This window comes from Triticum aestivum, chromosome 7D (assembly GCF_018294505.1).
Source record: "Triticum aestivum cultivar Chinese Spring chromosome 7D, IWGSC CS RefSeq v2.1, whole genome shotgun sequence".
In the NCBI taxonomy this organism is placed as follows: Eukaryota; Viridiplantae; Streptophyta; class Magnoliopsida; order Poales; family Poaceae; genus Triticum; species Triticum aestivum.
The window spans coordinates 393595849-393612628 of record NC_057814.1 but is presented as its reverse complement, the minus strand read 5'-3'; the positions used below and the strand labels follow the sequence as shown (position 1 = coordinate 393612628).

At 46.4% G+C, this 16780-nt stretch overlaps 1 protein-coding gene across 1 annotated transcript; it reads right to left on the bottom strand.

Annotated features, from left to right (window-relative positions):
- Positions 1-106: 106 nt before the first annotated feature.
- LOC123166003 (uncharacterized) lies at positions 107-1268 on the bottom strand. The gene has a single exon (XM_044583765.1). The coding sequence runs from the start codon at positions 1006-1008 to the stop codon at positions 415-417; it is 594 nt and encodes a 197-aa protein (XP_044439700.1). The 5' UTR covers positions 1009-1268; the 3' UTR covers positions 107-414.
- Between the last annotated feature and the right edge of the window lie 15512 nt (positions 1269-16780).

Genomic DNA, 16780 nt, shown 5'->3' with positions numbered 1-16780 from the left:
AAGCTCCATATGTAGTTTGTAGTTCATATTGAAATCTCTATAAAGATTTATATTTACGAAGAGTAGACTAGAAGCAACTGTATGTTGCAAACACAAGTAGGATGAATACATGATAATGCTCTGATATACGAAGGTATACAATTTTTTTTTGTTATCATCTTTTCATCTTTTAATGAATACCCAACAGTACATGTACTTCCATGCGATGATCAACGAATGCTACCATCCTATATACAAGTCGAAAACCAAGCTCTACAATCCTATACACAAGGCGATATCCAAGCTCCCAATCGAAACATTTTCCAACTTTCTTCAAGCGGCAAACCAAACCAAGCTATAGCTAATCTACGCATCCTCATGGCTAATTAAGTACATCCATGAGAAGACGAGTTATTATTACTAGTACGATGGAGGTCATAGGCCTCTTGCAAGCATGGCCTGGAGTTCCTCGGCCGACCTCTGGCTCTGCAGCCTCATCTCCTCCCTGAACTTCCTGATGAACATCTCCGCCCTCACGTCCACCTCCCCCATCCCAACGCCTCCTCTGCCCGGGCTCAGCAAGAAGCCCCTCACGCCGAGGCTCTTGGCGGCCGCAGCCGCCGCACATGCTTTGTTGCCACCGGTAGCAGCGGCGACGCCATGCACGCGTGCCTTGTTCACCCCGCCGGCTGGCCGTGCGAGTTTGCTGGTGCTGGGCTGCGGCCGCTGCTCCTCGTGCACGACGCTGAGGCCCTTGGGCTGGCTGTAGAGCTCGTCGACATAGACCGGCGCGAAGCTCATGTGGTCCCCGCGCTGCACAGACAGCAGGGGCGGCGCCGGCGCGCGCCGACGGTGGCCGCCCAGCCGCCCCGTCGCCGACCACCGGACGCGTAAGACGGTGCGGCGGAGCTTGGTGTGCGCCGCGGCGGCGAGGCCCGCGCACTTGCGCCACCACCGCCACGGCTGCCTGCTGCCGCTTATCCTCAACGACGACGACGAGGTGCGCACGGGCACGGCGAAGCAGGACATGGCTAATCCAGGCAGCTGGCTAGCTGGCTAACTACTGTGGAAGTGATCTACGGGATTGAGAGACGAGATCAGGAGACTAGATTGTGTGTGTGTGTGTGTGTGTGTGTGTGTGTGTGTGTGTGTGTGTGAGTGTGAGCGTGTGCAGGGGACGGCCTGGGAAGGCATGATCGGCTCTTTGTAGCGTGGGCTGGCTGTGGCCTGTGGCTGGCGTGAGGGGTAAAGGCCGCGTCGGATAGCTTTCGGCGGTTGGGGCGGGTAAGACTCACGCTATGTGGTTGACTCCACCACCCTTCGCTCGCTTTTGTTGGGTTTGGCTCTGGGGGTTGGCAGGCAACTTGGCATGGCATGGCATGGCCTCGCGTTCCCTTGCTTGCGTCCTCACTGATTCTCTTTTTTTCCTTAGCGGAGGGGGGTTGCGATGCGATGCCATTGTATGCCTGCCAGGAACTAGATCCCACGGTGGCCCTGCGAGGGAACGATACATCATTGTCGTTTCTATATTCATAAATACATGTTGTTATTCTTAAAATTTATGTATTGTTGAACGATTGATTTGTCAGAGGCCGTCCACACCTGAGTCGGCAAAGATTTCGGAATGTCTAAGTCGATGGTGCATGTATTGTTGGCTTGTTGCTAGCCGTCCACAACGCGAATCTTCTTATCAAGGAGACATGGACCGCTCAGACCTGCACATATCTCTGGTGAATTGAACTTGGCAAAATCTGATTGGTTATTGTCATGAAAAGCAGCCTTGGGACGAGTCGGTTCCGCTCCAAAATTATCCTTTTGAGAATTTAGTAACGCTATATATTTCATTTACTTGCCTGATGCCAATAGTTTTCACGAGTAAGGAATTGAACAGCTAGCTAGCGTGGCATCGCCAGGTAGCAATCCTGTGTGGATCTGTGCTAGCTGTCTATGTACATGTGGACAGCAGAGAGTACCAGAGGCTAAGGCAAGTGCAACACACTCAAAGCGTTAGAGCAAGCAAGCAAAGAGCGGCCACCGGCCTCCTGTGGGAACAGAATCCGTAAATTCCTCCCGAGTTCAGTTTCTTCTACGCTTGCAGCAGATTAATTTTAGTTGCGCGGGTTAGCAATAAATTATTCTGGCGTGGTCAGTAGTACGAGGTTACCTCGGAGGCTGAGGACTAAGGTTGTTAAAGGTGAGGACACTGTAGCTCGTTAGCTCAGGAGCTTGCTCAGTTTGCTAGCACGGGTGGGGATTCTTCAGTTGAAAAGCTTGACACACTGCGCTGTAATTTGGAACAACTCCTTTTCTCATGTTGATCGAAGAGCGCTCTTGCCCAGAAAAGAAGAAGAGAAGAGAATCTCGCGTGGTCAGGGAGGAAGCTTCTCTTCATTTCCTTGGGAACAAATCCCTCTCCTCGACTCGTCCCAACTTGCAGCAAAAGTGGATTCCTTCTTGCTGGTTGGTTGCTTGAAAGCTAAGAGAATGTTCGAGGAATAGGCCGTCGCTTTACTCGCTTCCAACAAATCAGCAAGAGATGGTAGCTTAGGTAATTAATCCTCTAACTCTAAACATTGTGGCAATATGAGGATTGCTTGCCAAAGAAAATTGTTCTTGTATCAACGGGAGTGTGAATTGTGGGCCTGAGTTTCTACTTTGATTCACGCAAACGAATCCTAGGCATAAAATCTACAAGCACATACCATATCTCTAGGATCGGCGTCACAAAAATATTCTTAATTAATCACTTGGATTCACACACTTGCTCCGCGGGCGACCGAGGGGCTCCAACCCTACCCATCGGGTCACCGCTCCTTCCTCTCCCTCCCCTTCGCCGTCGCCGGTGGTCGACGCCGGGCATAGCCTGTACGCGTGCGACGGCGGCGACGGAGGCACTCCTCCCTCTCGCGGGTCATAGGGTGACGCGGGGCGCCCTGGCTCGAGGGTGTGACCCCGATCTAGACTGCGGTGGCGCTGATCTGTTCATGACGGCCCAGATCTGAACGACGGCGGTGTGGCGGCCGGCGTCCTAATGGCGGCTGTGGTGGCAGTGTTGGCGACGGCAAGGACTGTGGCGTGGCGGCGTCGGAGGCGGCGCAGGCTGCGAGCACGGTGGCCTGCCCTGTTTGGGCGGCGGCGGCGCGCCAACCTTTGATCGGCGGCGGCGGCGTGGAGGGCCTGGTGGTCATGTCGGCGGCACCTTCGGTTAGATCTGTTCTGACCGGTGCAGCCGGCGGTGGTGGTCATCCCTTCCGTCAGAGGTGGCGGGCATGCGGCTGGATGGTCGGATCTCGAGATTCGTCATCTAGTCCCGGCTACGAGTCGGGGAGACATAGTTGCCGGTGAAAACCGAGCCGTAGGCGGGCGATGGCGGCGTTTTGCGCCGTTAGTTGATGAAGGCATCGTCGTGCAATTGTTGTCGACCCACTCGTGCTGATTCGGGGAAAACCCTAGGGTCTGGTCTTCCAGATCGGACGATGGCGGTACTACGGTGCCGTTTCTCTTTTCGGAGCATCGTTTGTGGAGCAGCGCTGGAAGACGGAGGTAGGAGGTGGAGCGGTTTTGTCTTGCATGGAGCTTCGGTGGAGCTGTCAAGTCATGCCTGACCGACAGGCGCTACGCTGAGTCATGTCTGGTTGGCAGGTGCTACGCACGACGGATCTTCCAGAGTCTTCACGTCTGGACGGACGAGCACAGGGCGGTGGCGCCGTTGAGCGTAGTGGTGGCGTCGACGGATGTCTGGAATGGCAAGGATGATGCGGATCTCTCTCCTGAAGATGGGTCAGTGGTCTGATGATGATGACGGCTTCTAAAACGTATGTATGTGGTGTGTGCTTTAGGTAGGCTGCACCGGCTGTTGGTCCCGATATGTTATGTGTAACGATCGGCGACGACACCGGTTTTAGATATGGGGAATGAGAGCACTCCACATTATCGAGTTTGTAGGTGTGAGTGGTGGCTTCGGATGAATTGATTTATGTTCTTGTCAGACCTTTGTGGAATAATTAATAAAGATGGTTACATTGCATAGGTTGATGTAGAGTGAAAGTGCAATCATGCCCTTAATCATTTTTTTGATATTGTTGACGACATACATATAGGGAACTAATCATTTCGGTCAAGTACATCTCAGGTTTTGTTCCCAAAAGATTTTAGTGTGGTTCATAACTGTCATGTTCAAGATACTCAAAGGAAGGAGAAACAAGACACAAAGCTATAGATCTTTCTCAGTTTTTCCTTTTCTTTGAGTATAGGGATCCCGCACTATTAAGAGGAGATCACTGGTTCTCGCAAAAGACTTGCTCAAAATCTAGGAAAAATCTCTTAGGAGGTGTTCTTATCTTAGCTATGTTATTTGGCCTCTGCTGTGTCCGGACGACCGAAGGTCTCCGGACGACCGGTGCTTCCCAGTTGTCCGGCTGTCCAGTGTTCTCCGGATGTCCGGTGGCATGCCACAGAATAGAAATTCACGGATTTCTGGTCCTTCCAAACGACCGGCTTCCGGACGTCCGTGGGTGACCGGTCATCCGGTGCCACTTCACAGAGCCGAAATTAACGGAAGTCCGTCCTCTCCAGACAACCGTGCACTGGACGGCCGATGTTCTCAGACGTCCGCTCCTTGTGCTCCTTTCCTCTCTATTTCTATGCTAGACCACTGCATCTTCTGATTGCCGGACGGTCGACGCCTGTCAGACATCCGGTCCAACTTTTCTGTCTGGACGTCCGGTACATGTCGGACGTCCGGCATCTGTGCAACATAAGTGACCTCCAACGGGCACTTTTGCACTATGACTATAAATATCCTTCTTCCATCTCGTGTGGGGGTTGTCCAACACAGTGCAAAGATTCCAAGAACACCTTTCTCTCTCACTCTCTCTTTCTTTCACCAAATCCTAGATCCCAAGAGCATTTGTGAGGATTCTTGAGTGTTGTTCCAATCAAAAGATAGATCGCCCCTCTCTCCTCCTCTCAACCAAAGGAATTCATGATTTGAGCAAGTTTTGAGCGGTTCCCTTGATCTTGTTACTCTTGGAGGTATGAGACTCCTAGGCGGTAGGAGTTCTTTGGTGAGGAATCAAATCATTGTGATTACCCTCAAAAATTTTGTGAGGGTTTAGAGACCACCCCAAGGTCTACCACTAGTGGTTGAGAATCGCCTTCGTGGTGATATCTCAAAGAGAGAATAGGGTGAGCCTTCGTGGCGTTGGTGTGCCCTCGTGGTAACACCCACCTCTCCAAACGGTGATGTAGCTTCCCTCCAAGGAAGTGAACATCAGCATACATCCTCGTCTCTCGGAGTTGCGGTTATCCCTAACCCTAGCTCCCTACTTGTGGTTATTTGTCTCCAAGTATTTACTGGATTATATTGTGCTTGCTCTCATATACTTGTTGATCTTGTGTACATTGCTTAGCTCATGTATCATCTTTGCAATTGTTAGGCTTACCTCCATATTCCGCATCATTGCCTAAAATTGCTAAGTGATAATTAAAATTTGTAGTTGTACCTATTCACTCCCTCTAGGTCCATCTTGATCCTTTCAATTGGTATCAGAGCCTCGTGCTCTATTCTTGTGGCTTAACCGCCCTAGAGCGAGATGAACCCCGATGGGACTCCCCGTGTTGCAGATCCGAAGGAGAAGGGCACGACTTCTTCGGAAGCCAAGTACTTCACATCTGAGGATCTGGAACGGGCCCTTGCTAAGCAAAAGGAGGAGCATGATGCTTCTCTTGAGGCCTTAGTCCAAATGAGGTTAGCCACATTAACCACGATGCTCGCACCACTTTCGGGTGGTGCAGCCTCAAGGCCAACTGTGCCTACTCCTTCACTTGGCCAACAACCTCCTAGCAATGATCACTCTAGTGTTGCATGGCTTTATGCAAGACCTCAAGTAGAGAAACCTAAGTATAATCCTGGAGGAAAACCTCCTTTGCTTGATGACAGTTTTGATTTTGCTTTGTGGAGAGTTGGTATGCAGGACCATCTTAGGTACGCCAATGATGAAATGTTGGACATCTTGGAGCATGGCTACAACCCTGTCGACCCAAAGAATCTCACACCAAGAGAGACATATGACAAGCATCTCAACGACACCGCAATCATGTGCATAAGGAAAGGAATGAATGATAAGCAAAGGAGACCTTACATACACATCACAAGTGCCAAGGAGTTATGGGATAGTATTGCGAGGACCAAGACCGGTACCTCCACTCTCCGGCTAGCTCAATATGAAATTGCCGAGGGTCAATTGCAAAACTTTTGTATGGAGAAAGGTGAATACACCAAGCAGCTCCTTGAGCGTCTCATGACTTTCACTGCCGACATTGAGTCCTGTGACTATGACAAGACAGAAGATGGATTCAACTTGACTAAGCGATTTCTCGTGGACACATTGCTTGATGCTCTTGCTCCGTATCATCACCAAATGGTGTGGGACATAAGGCAACATCATGGATTCAAGGAAATAACTCGGGATGACATCATATTCACTTTTCAACTATTCGGAGAATCCAAGGCAAATGCTACAAAAAATCTTGCCATGCATGGTACCTCAACATCAAAGATCAATCTTGCTTTGAAGGCCAACCATGTATGTAAGGAAGAGCAAAATGAAGAATAAGAAGAAGATGATGATGAAGATGGTGATGAGATTGACTCTGATGAGAGCCCTTCATATGAATACATTGCCCTCTTTGTCAAGAAGTTTAGCGCAGGAAAATTCAAGGGAAGATTCCAGAAGAAGAAAGTGAGAAAGTGCTACAACTGTGAAGAAACCGACCACTTCTCCAACAATTGCCCTTATGAGAAGAGAGAAGATAAACCAAGGTTTCCCAAGACCTTTCCTAAGAAGAAGTTGCCAAATCCTTTGAACTACAAGCTCAATAAGAGAGATGGGAAAGCAATGGTTGGCCATGAAGAATCTGATCCGGATGATGTTGGAGGTGTTGCCGGAGTAGCACAAGATTCTCAAAACACATTGAGGCTAGTCAACAAGAGTGGTGATGTTGTCACCTACAACTACATGAAAGATTACAAGGGCAACACTCACAAGTGTTTAATGGCAAAGGCCGTGGTAGAAGATGGAGAGGACCAAAACTCTCGTGACAAGGTTAAGGTAACCCCAAGTTCAAATCCTCCTCTTTTCACTCCGTCTACTCCTTGTGATGAGTATCTTGATGCGGAGGATAATTATGAAGATGCTGATATAGATGATCCTATGCTTGCTAAACTAAATAAGTTCATGTGATCCCTTAAAGGAAATAAGCTCACTATGTTTCGTATGCTTATGGAGATGGTGAGTAAGCACACCATCACCATTAAGGAACTTGAGACCCTCGTCACCGAGGAGAAGGAAAAATATGAAATCCTTGAGCGGAAAGTCCAATCTGAGGAAGCACCAAATGATGAGTTATGCTTAAAAATTGGTGCAAACATTGATGTTCATGCTAAAGAACTTGCCTCCTTGAAAAAGGCTAAGAACGCTTGCAAGGAGTTGATGAATGATAAAAGTAAGCTTGTGGAATCTCATGCTTCTCTCTCTAAGGATTGTGAGCTTCTATCCATGTCCCTCAAGACTAAGGAAGAGGAGCTCACCCTTCTTACAAAGAGCTTTGAGACGCTCAAACTTACTTATCTTGAAACTCTAGCCAAGGTTTACTCTTCACCTATTATCAATGTTGATGCTTGTACTACCAACTCTAGTGGTGACCTAGCATATATTCTTGAGGAAAACCGTTTTCTAAAGGCACAACTCGAGAGAGGACTCATGACATGTGCTCAAGGACAAAAGAACCTTAATGAGGTGTTGATACAACACAATGAGGTGTTTTCCAAGGAAGGGCTCGAGTTTGACCCAAGCACAAGCAAGAATAAGACGTCTTTTCAAAAGTGCTCCACCCCTATCAAGGAGACATTTGTACGAGAAGGGCACATGGAGAAAGGTAAGGTTGTGAGTGGGAAGGCCACTAGGGGCATGCCCACTCTCAACAAGCCAAAAGAGTTCATGCCTCCATCCTATGTACTTCGTAAAACAAAGGATGGAGAAGTTTATGCTAAATTTGTTGGTCCTCGTAATGCATTCCGGTTTTATGCTATTTGGGTCCCTAAGACCTTTGTGACTAACTTGAGAGGTCCCATTACAAAATGGGTGCCTCTAACCAAGTCATAAATTGTGTGTAGGTTCCCTTCTCCGGTGGAGTCAAATGGGTGATCGATAGTGGTTGCACCAACCATATGACCGAAGATAGCAAATTGCTTTTCGATTTCATCGAAGCAATCCAACCATTTATTAGCAAATTGCTTTTCGATTTCATGGAAGCAATCCAACCATTTATGAGCATTGTGTTTGGGGGAGGATCAAAAGGACATGTACTCGGGTTGGGCAAGGTGGCTATCACAAATGACACGTCTCTTGTGAATGTCATGCTTGTCCAATCCCTTAAAAACCATTTGCTTTCTATTTGTCAACTGGCTTCCATTGGTTATGATACACTATTTGGACTAACGGATGTGAAAATATTTAAGAGAGATACTCTTGAAGTGGCCTTTGTTGGAGAGTTGGATGGCAACCTTTATACGGTTGATTTCTCGAAAGAGAGCACATTCTATGCAACTTGTGTGATGGCCAAGGCCGACAAAGGGTGGCTATGGCATCGCCAGCTAGCCCATGTCGGCATGAGAAATCTTCAAGATCTCTTAAAGGGTAATCACATCCTTGGACTAACCAATGTCTCTTTTGAGAAAGATTGTGTGTGTAGTGCATGCATAGCCGGGAAGCAACATCAATCAAAGCACCCACCCAAGAATATTGTATCTACTTCAAGGCCTCTAGAGTTCCTTCATGTGGATCTCTTTGGGCCTCCTTCATGGGATAGTCTTGGTGGGAAAAAGTATGGAATTGTCATTGTTGATGATTACTCAAGATACACATGGGTGTTTTTCCTCAAGTCCAAGGACGAGACGAAGATCACCTTCATTGATTTTTCCAAGCAAGCCCAACGCAAGTTTGACCAAGAAATCTTGGCAATAAGAAGTGATAATGGCTCCGAGTTCAAGAACTACACCTTGGAAGAATTTCTTAGTGATGAGGGGATTGAACATCAGTAGTCCGGACCCTACACTCCTCAACAAAATGGTGTAGCCAAGAGGAAGAACTGTACACTTGTGGAAATGGCAAGGTCCATGTTGGATGAGTACAAGTCACCACATAGTTTTTGGGCCGAGGCCGTCAACACTGCATGCCATGCATCAAACTGGCTCTTCCTCCGCACGATATTGGAGAAGACTCCTGCTACCTCTTGAGCACTGCGCTGGTTTTTCCCTTGAAGAGGAAAGGGTGATGCAGTAAAGTAGCGTAAGTATTTCCCTCGGTTTTTGAGAACCAAGGTATCAATCCAGTAGGAGACCACGCTCAAGTCCCACGCACGTACACAAACAAATAAGAACCTTGCAACCAACGCAATAAAGGGGCTGTCAATCCCTTCACGACCACTTGCAAAAGTGAGATCTGATAGAGATGATAAGATAATATTTTTGGTATTTTTATGATAAAGACTAAGAATTAAAGATTGCAAAATAAAAATAGATTCGAAACTTATGATGGAAAATAGACCCGGGGGCCATAGGTTTCACTAGTGGCTTCTCTCAAGATAGCATACGTATTATAGTGGGTGAACAAATTACTGTCGAGCAATTGATAAAATTGAGCATAGTTATGAGAATATCTAGGTATGATTATGTATATAGGCATCACGTCCGTGACAAGTAGACTGACTCCTGCCTGCATCTACTACTATTACTACACACATCGACCGCTATCCAGCATGCATCTAGAGTATTAAGTTCATAAGAACGGAGTAACGCTTTAAGCAAGATGACATGATGTAGAGGGATAAACTCATGCAATATGATATAAACCCCATCTTTTTATCCTCGATGGCAACAATACAATACATGTCATTTCCCCTACTGTCACTGGGATCAAGCACCGCAAGATTGAACCCAAAGCTAAGCACTTCTCCCATTGCAAGAAAGATCAATCTAGTAGGCCAAACCAAACTGATAATTCAAAGAGACTTGCAAAGATAACCAATCATACATAAAAGAATTCAGAGAAGATTCAAATATTGTTCATAGATAATCTTGATCATAAACCCACAATTCATCGGATCTCGACAAACACACCGCAAAAGAAGATTACATCGAATAGATCTCCAAGAGAATCGAGGAGAACTTTGTATTGAGATCCAAAGAGAGAGAATAAGCCATCTAGCTAATAACTATGGACCCGAAGGTCTGAGGTAAACTACTCACACATCATCGGAGAGGCTAGGGTGTTGATGTAGAAGCCCTCTGTGATCAATTCCCCCTCCGGCGGAGCGCCGGAAAAGGCCCCAAGATGGGATCTCATGGGTACAGAAGGTTGCGGCGGTGGAAATAGGGTTTTGGCTCCTCTCCTGATGGTTTGGGGGTATGTAGGTATATATAGGAGGAAGAAGTAGGTCGGTGGAGCCACAAGGGGCCCACGAGGTTGGAGGGCGCGCCCTCCTGCCTCGTGGCTTCCTCGTTGGTTGCTTGACGTCCACTCCAAGTCCTCTAGATCACGTTTGTTCCGAAAATCACGTTCCCGAAGGTTTCATTCCGTTTGGACTCCGTTTGATATTCTTTTCCTTCGAAACACCGAAATAGGCAAAAAATAGCAATTTGGGCTCGGCCTCTGGTTAGTAGGTTAGTCCCAAAAATAATATAAAAGTGTATAATAAAGCCCATTAAACATCCAAAACAGAATATATATAATAGCATGGAACAATAAAAAATTATAGATACGTTGGAGACGTATCAACTCCATATGAGCTCCTAACCGGGAACAAGCCAAATGTCAAGTACTTTCGTGTCTTTTGGTGCAAGTGCTTCATTCTCAACAAGAGAGAACGGTTAGGAAAATTTCACTCCAAAACATTTGAGGGAATATTTGGTTGTCATGGATCAGACTCTCACGCCTATAGAATCTACAACAAATCCAATGGATGTGTTGTATAAACTTGTGATGTGGTGTTTGATGAATTTAATGGCTCCCATGGGGAGCAAGTTGATCTAAGTGATGTAGGTGAAGAAGATCCTTCTCAAGATATTTTGACCATGGGTGTTGGTGCTCTTCTTCCAATGGAACAAGAACCTCATGATGATGATGATGAAGATGGAAGTTTCACTCATCCTCAAGCCACTTCAACACCCATACCACCACAAGATCCTATTGCTCAAACGCTGCCCATTGTTCAAGAACAAGAAGGAGAACAAGTCCCACACCATGATCATATTCAAGAACAAGATCATCACCAAGAGCAAGAACAAGAAAGTGCAATCCTTGATGATAAACCTCAACAAATGCAACATGAAGAGGAAGATCTGCCACCACACATTAATGATCCATATGTTGAGGATGTGGATGATGGAAATGAAGTTGAACCTCATGAAACCCTAACCTTCATCATGCCACGAGTGGCCGGCCGTGTTGATGTTGATCAAATTCTTAACGGCATATCGGATGGTAGAGTCACTCGTAAACAATTGACAAACTTTTGTGCTCACCTTTTGTTTGTCTCTAGTGTTGATTCACTCGAGGTACAAGATGCATTGATGGAAAATGATTCACTACTGGAATCAGAGAATTTTCCGTCTGTCAGTTCTTTATCATCCGCTAGCTGATGGCAAAGAAGGTCTTTGCCGTCTGCTTACAAAAAACGGACGACAAAGAACTGGTTGATGGCAAAGATATTATCTGCCATCAGCCTGTTCTTTGTCGACAACTAGCGGATGAAAAAGAGGTGGCATGGGGTCCAGTGGAGGCTGGCACGTGCGGCCTGGCTGATCCCCCCTCTTTGTCGTCTGCTAGCTAACTTTGTCGCCTGCTAGCTGACGACAAAGTTTCTAAGTTAGCTCTAAAATGACACAAATAAGGAATAAGAAGAAGAAAAAGAAGGAAGAGGAGAAAAAGAAAGAGTAGAAGAAGAAAGAGAATAAAAAGAAAGACTAAAAGAAGAAGAATGAGAATGAGAAGGAAAAGGGATAAAAATATAGAAGAGAAGAAGAAAGATGAGAAAAGAAGAAGAAGAAAATATCTTCTTATTCTTCCTTTTTCTCTTCTTTCTTTTTCTCCATCTTATTCTCCATCTTCTTCTCCTTCTTCTTCTCCATCTTCTTCTCCTTCTTCTTCTTCTTCTTCTTCTTCTTCTCCTTCTTCTTCTCCTCCTTCTTCTCCTTCTTCTCCTGCTCCTTCTTCTCCTTCTCCTTCTCCTTCTTCTTCTTCTTCTTCTTCTTCTTCTTCTTCTTCTTCTTCTTCTTCTTCTTCTTCTTCTTCTTCTTCTTCTTCTTCTTCTTCTTCTTCTTCTTCTTCTTCTTCTTCTTCTTCTTCTTCTTCTTCTTCTTCTTCTTCTTCTTCTTCTTCTTCTTCTTCTTCTTCTTCTTCTTCTTCTTCTTCTTCTTCATTTATGACATAATTAGCTTATTCATTTCAAAAATGGCATAATAACCTTGGTTAGCTCATAAATGTCATATACTTAGCTTATTTTCCTCCAAGATGGCATAATTACCTAAGTTAGCTCTAAAATGACCTATACTTACATAAGTTAGCTAAGTTAGCTCTAAAATGCCATCTACGTTCTTTGCTGTGTGCCACCGACGGCAAAGGTTCTTTGCCGTCCGCTATGAGAAAGCAGACGACAAATAAGCCGTTTACCGTTACTTACTGTGCCGGGCATGTTTGCCGTCCGCGGCTGACGGCAAAGACCTTTGCTGTCCGCTTTCCGGTCCTTTGCCGTCTTCCATGGCAGATGGCAAATCAGCTGATTCCTGTAGTGATTGGCTCATTGCTATGCAAGAAGAGTTGAAGAGTTTGAACGCAACAAAGTGTGGTCCTTAGTCAAGAGACCAACTAAGGAACACAATGTCATTGTAACAAAATGGATTTTCAAAAACAAGAAAGATGAAAATGGTGTAATCATCCAAAATAAGGCAAGGTTAGTGGCGCAAGGGTACTCACAAGTTGAAGGTTTGGACTTTGATGAGACCTTTGCCCTAGTTGCCCGTCTTGAGTCTATTTGCATCTTACTTGCTTATGCTTCTTCCAATGGTTTTACTTTGCATCAAATGGATGTAAAGAGTGATTTCCTTAATGGTCCTCTACAAGAAGAAGTATATGTATCACAGTCACCCGGGTTCGTTGATTCCGATCACAAAGACTATGTGTATAAACTTCACAAGGCTTTGTATGGCCTCAAACAAGCACCTCGTGCTTGGTATGATCATCTTAATAAGTTTCTACTCGACGATGGCTTTGTGAGTGGGGTGATCGATCCCACTCTTTTTACTAAGAGGGAAAAGGGTGATTTGATCCTATGCCAAATCTATGTAGATGACATCATTTTTGGTTCTCCTAACATTCATTTGTGCAAGAATTTTGCGGCCTCCATGACTAAGACCTTTGAGATGTCACTCAATGCGGACTTGAAGTTCTTTCTCGGATTTCAAATTCAACAATTTCAAGAAGAAATTTTATTGTCCCAAACAAAATACCTCAAGGACATTCTAGAGAAGTTTGACATGACAAATGCAAGCCTATGTAAGACACCCATGCCAACAAAACTTGTTCTCATGAAGACACCAACGGTATCCCTTTTGACCCATCTCTTTACTGCTCAATGATTGGTTCATTGCTTCATCTTTGTGCATCTAGACCAGACATCATGTTAAGTGTAGGCATATGTGCAAGATTTCAAGCTTCCCATAGGGAAAGCCATCATAAGGCGGTTAAGCATATTCTTAGATACCTTGTTCACACCCCAAAGTTGGGTCTATGGTACCACAAGGATGCCAAGTTTGATCTCACTGGTTACACGAATGCGGATTGGCCCGGAGATAAAGTGGGACGGAAGTCTACCTCCAGTGCATGTCAGTTTCTTGGACGCTCCTTGGTAAGTTGGTCCTCGACGAAATAGAATTGTGTGTCTCTCTCTCCACCGCCGAAGTAGAATACATTGCAACGGCAAGCTGTGCAACTCAATTGCTATGGATGAGGCAAACTTTGAAGGATTACGATATCACCTATAGACATGTGCCTCTTCTATGCGATAATGAAAGTGCCATCAAGATTGCTGAGAATCCTATTGATCTCCTCGCACCAAGCACATTGATATTAGGTATCACTTCTTGCGAGACCATGTGCAAAAGGGTGACATTGATATTGCTCATGTTGGTACAGATATGCAACTTGCCGATATTTTCACCAAACCATTGGATCAAGCAAGGTTTTGTCAACTTAGGCGTGAACTTGGTATGTTGGAGCTTGATAACATTATGTGAAATCTTGTACCCATTCATATATTTACCTTGTGTATGTCTAGATGTAGGAATATATTTAGGGGGAGAAATCCAATTCATGAATTTTCTTCTCTCTATATGATGCACAAATAAAACAAACACTCTCAAAGTTACCATGTCACCTCTGTGTGACCATGGTACTTTAAAATGATGGAGTTGTGGCGATGGGCTCAAGGTTCTCTTCCTTCAGTACCACACCACGGTTACTCAAACATGGTGGCCTAGGCCACTGCCCAATGTTAGAGCAGCTTAAATAGTTTATCTAGAGTCATCATTGTTTCGTATGATCATGTTCTTTGTGTGTTCTTTATGCCACATCTCATAATCTCAACACTATATGTGTGACTAGCTAAAAATCATGTGATTCCATCTCTATCTATCTACTTACATTCATTATATATACATCTCTCCCATCTGTTTGAGGTTCATTCAACATTCTACCATCACTGTCATTTGACACCAGATTTCCGACATATGTCGGACGTCCGGTGACTCGCAGCATACCGGTCGTCCTACATCGCTCGGATGTCCGGTTGCTGTGCTGCCTTCCTCCTCGTCCCTCAGTAGTCATCCCAGGTCTCGGACGTCCGAGGTTTTCTGGTCATCTGTCGCCTGACTAGTCTGGTGCACCTATCAGCTCCTAGACGTCCGACATCTGTAGGTCGTCCGGTAAACTCTGTGACACATATAAAAATGGGGGATGGGATCTGAACGGCCCGTTACCCTATCTTTCCCCCTCCCCGTCCTATTCCTCTATCCGCCGCCGCGCTGCCTGGGTGTGGATTCGTCACGCTGCTGCCGGGATGCCGCGCTGTCGCCGGAATCCGGCGCCACCGGAAGGATCATCCATCGATCTGATCCTCCCTCTCCTCGATCCGGCCCAGTACTTCCTCTGTCTGTCCTATTCTCCTCCCGGCGTTTGTTTTCGTGCACTGTGGTGATCCCCTTTTCAATCCTGGATGATTCTTTAGGTGTGGTTGACCAAATGATGCTGAAAATCAAGCACACCGCTCACAAAAATACCGGGGGCTCGTCGGCTCGCGCGTCACGTCGTGGTGCTCGGATGACTCACAAGAGTGTCTTCGTCCGTGAAAATGGGTTGGGAAACGGCCTGTCTACAAGGATACACTTCACGTGACATGTCTAACTATGAAGAGGATATGGAATACGAAGAACGGGCAGAATATGTTGTTGTTCGTGCAAATGTTCCAAAGCGTGGAACACGGAAGCCCTCCTACATGCCTCCTCCGCCTCAAAATCAGCCTCCTGGTGATGCTCGCCGCATTTCTTTTGAGCCTCCTCCGTCTCTAGGTCGTGAGATCAAGGATTCCACTTTAGTCTCCAAACCTGCCTACCTTAAGTTTCTTCGTGATGTTGACCAATTCTCCGTTGAGCATGACTCAATGGATTCTCATTTTCGTACACATGTTCACGCAGACATTTTCACCAATGTCATTGTTCCTAAGGGTCTGTCTGTTCACCACTATGTTGACTTAGAGCATATCCGGTCTCATCCCGTGAAATATCCGGGAGCCATTGAACTCATTGAGTCCCCTGGCATTGCTGCTCCATTCGCTTTTCACCATGGTTTCAATCATGCTGCTATTCATCAGTTTTACGCCACGTGTTTCTTTGGTCCTGACAAGACCGTCACCTAGATGGCTTCTGACACCAAGCTCATCGCCTCTTATGCTCAGTTTGTCGCTGCTCTTGGGTTTCCTGACACTGGGTTCAAAATCCATAAGCTTGACCCAAATCATGCGCCCAAAAACATTGAGGCATGTGGCTATCTCCTCAAACCTCTTAGTAAGCTTGATGAAGTGGAAAGGGGCAAGGATCTGAATCAAGTGTCTATTTGGCGATCTCCCTTTTTCATTATCTATCAGTGTGTCATTCGCACCATCTATCCCAAGATGGGTGACAAAGGGTCCTGTAATGGGTATTGTATTGATCTCATGTATCGTCTCTATGAGTATCCCAACGGGAAGATCAATGTAACTCACTTTCTGTTGTCGGCGTTTTGGGAATGGGGGTCCCCAGACTTGCCTGCCTGCGGCCCATGGCGTGGCTCCTCTAGCGGCCTGGTACGGCCCATCTTCACCAGCAAACACTCAAGACCCTCGCGAGGCGGACGACACAAGACCTCCTCGGGGGCAGCCCCACTAGGCTGGCTCGCGAGGAGTGGAGAGATCAAGGCGAGGGGCATCTCGTGAGGTTCCCGTGACGTGAGCCATGACGACCAAGGCCAGGCAGGCGCAGAGTACTGGTTTCCTCTTTGGTGCTAAAGGAGCAGGCACAGGCGAAGAGTCCCGAGGCATCAGGCAAAGGTTTTCATATAGGTGCAACAAGACCAAGACCAGTAGGACGACAGGACAGAGGTCATCGCGGAGCCCACGACGGCATCACCACCAGAGCCTTTAGCAGGCGAAG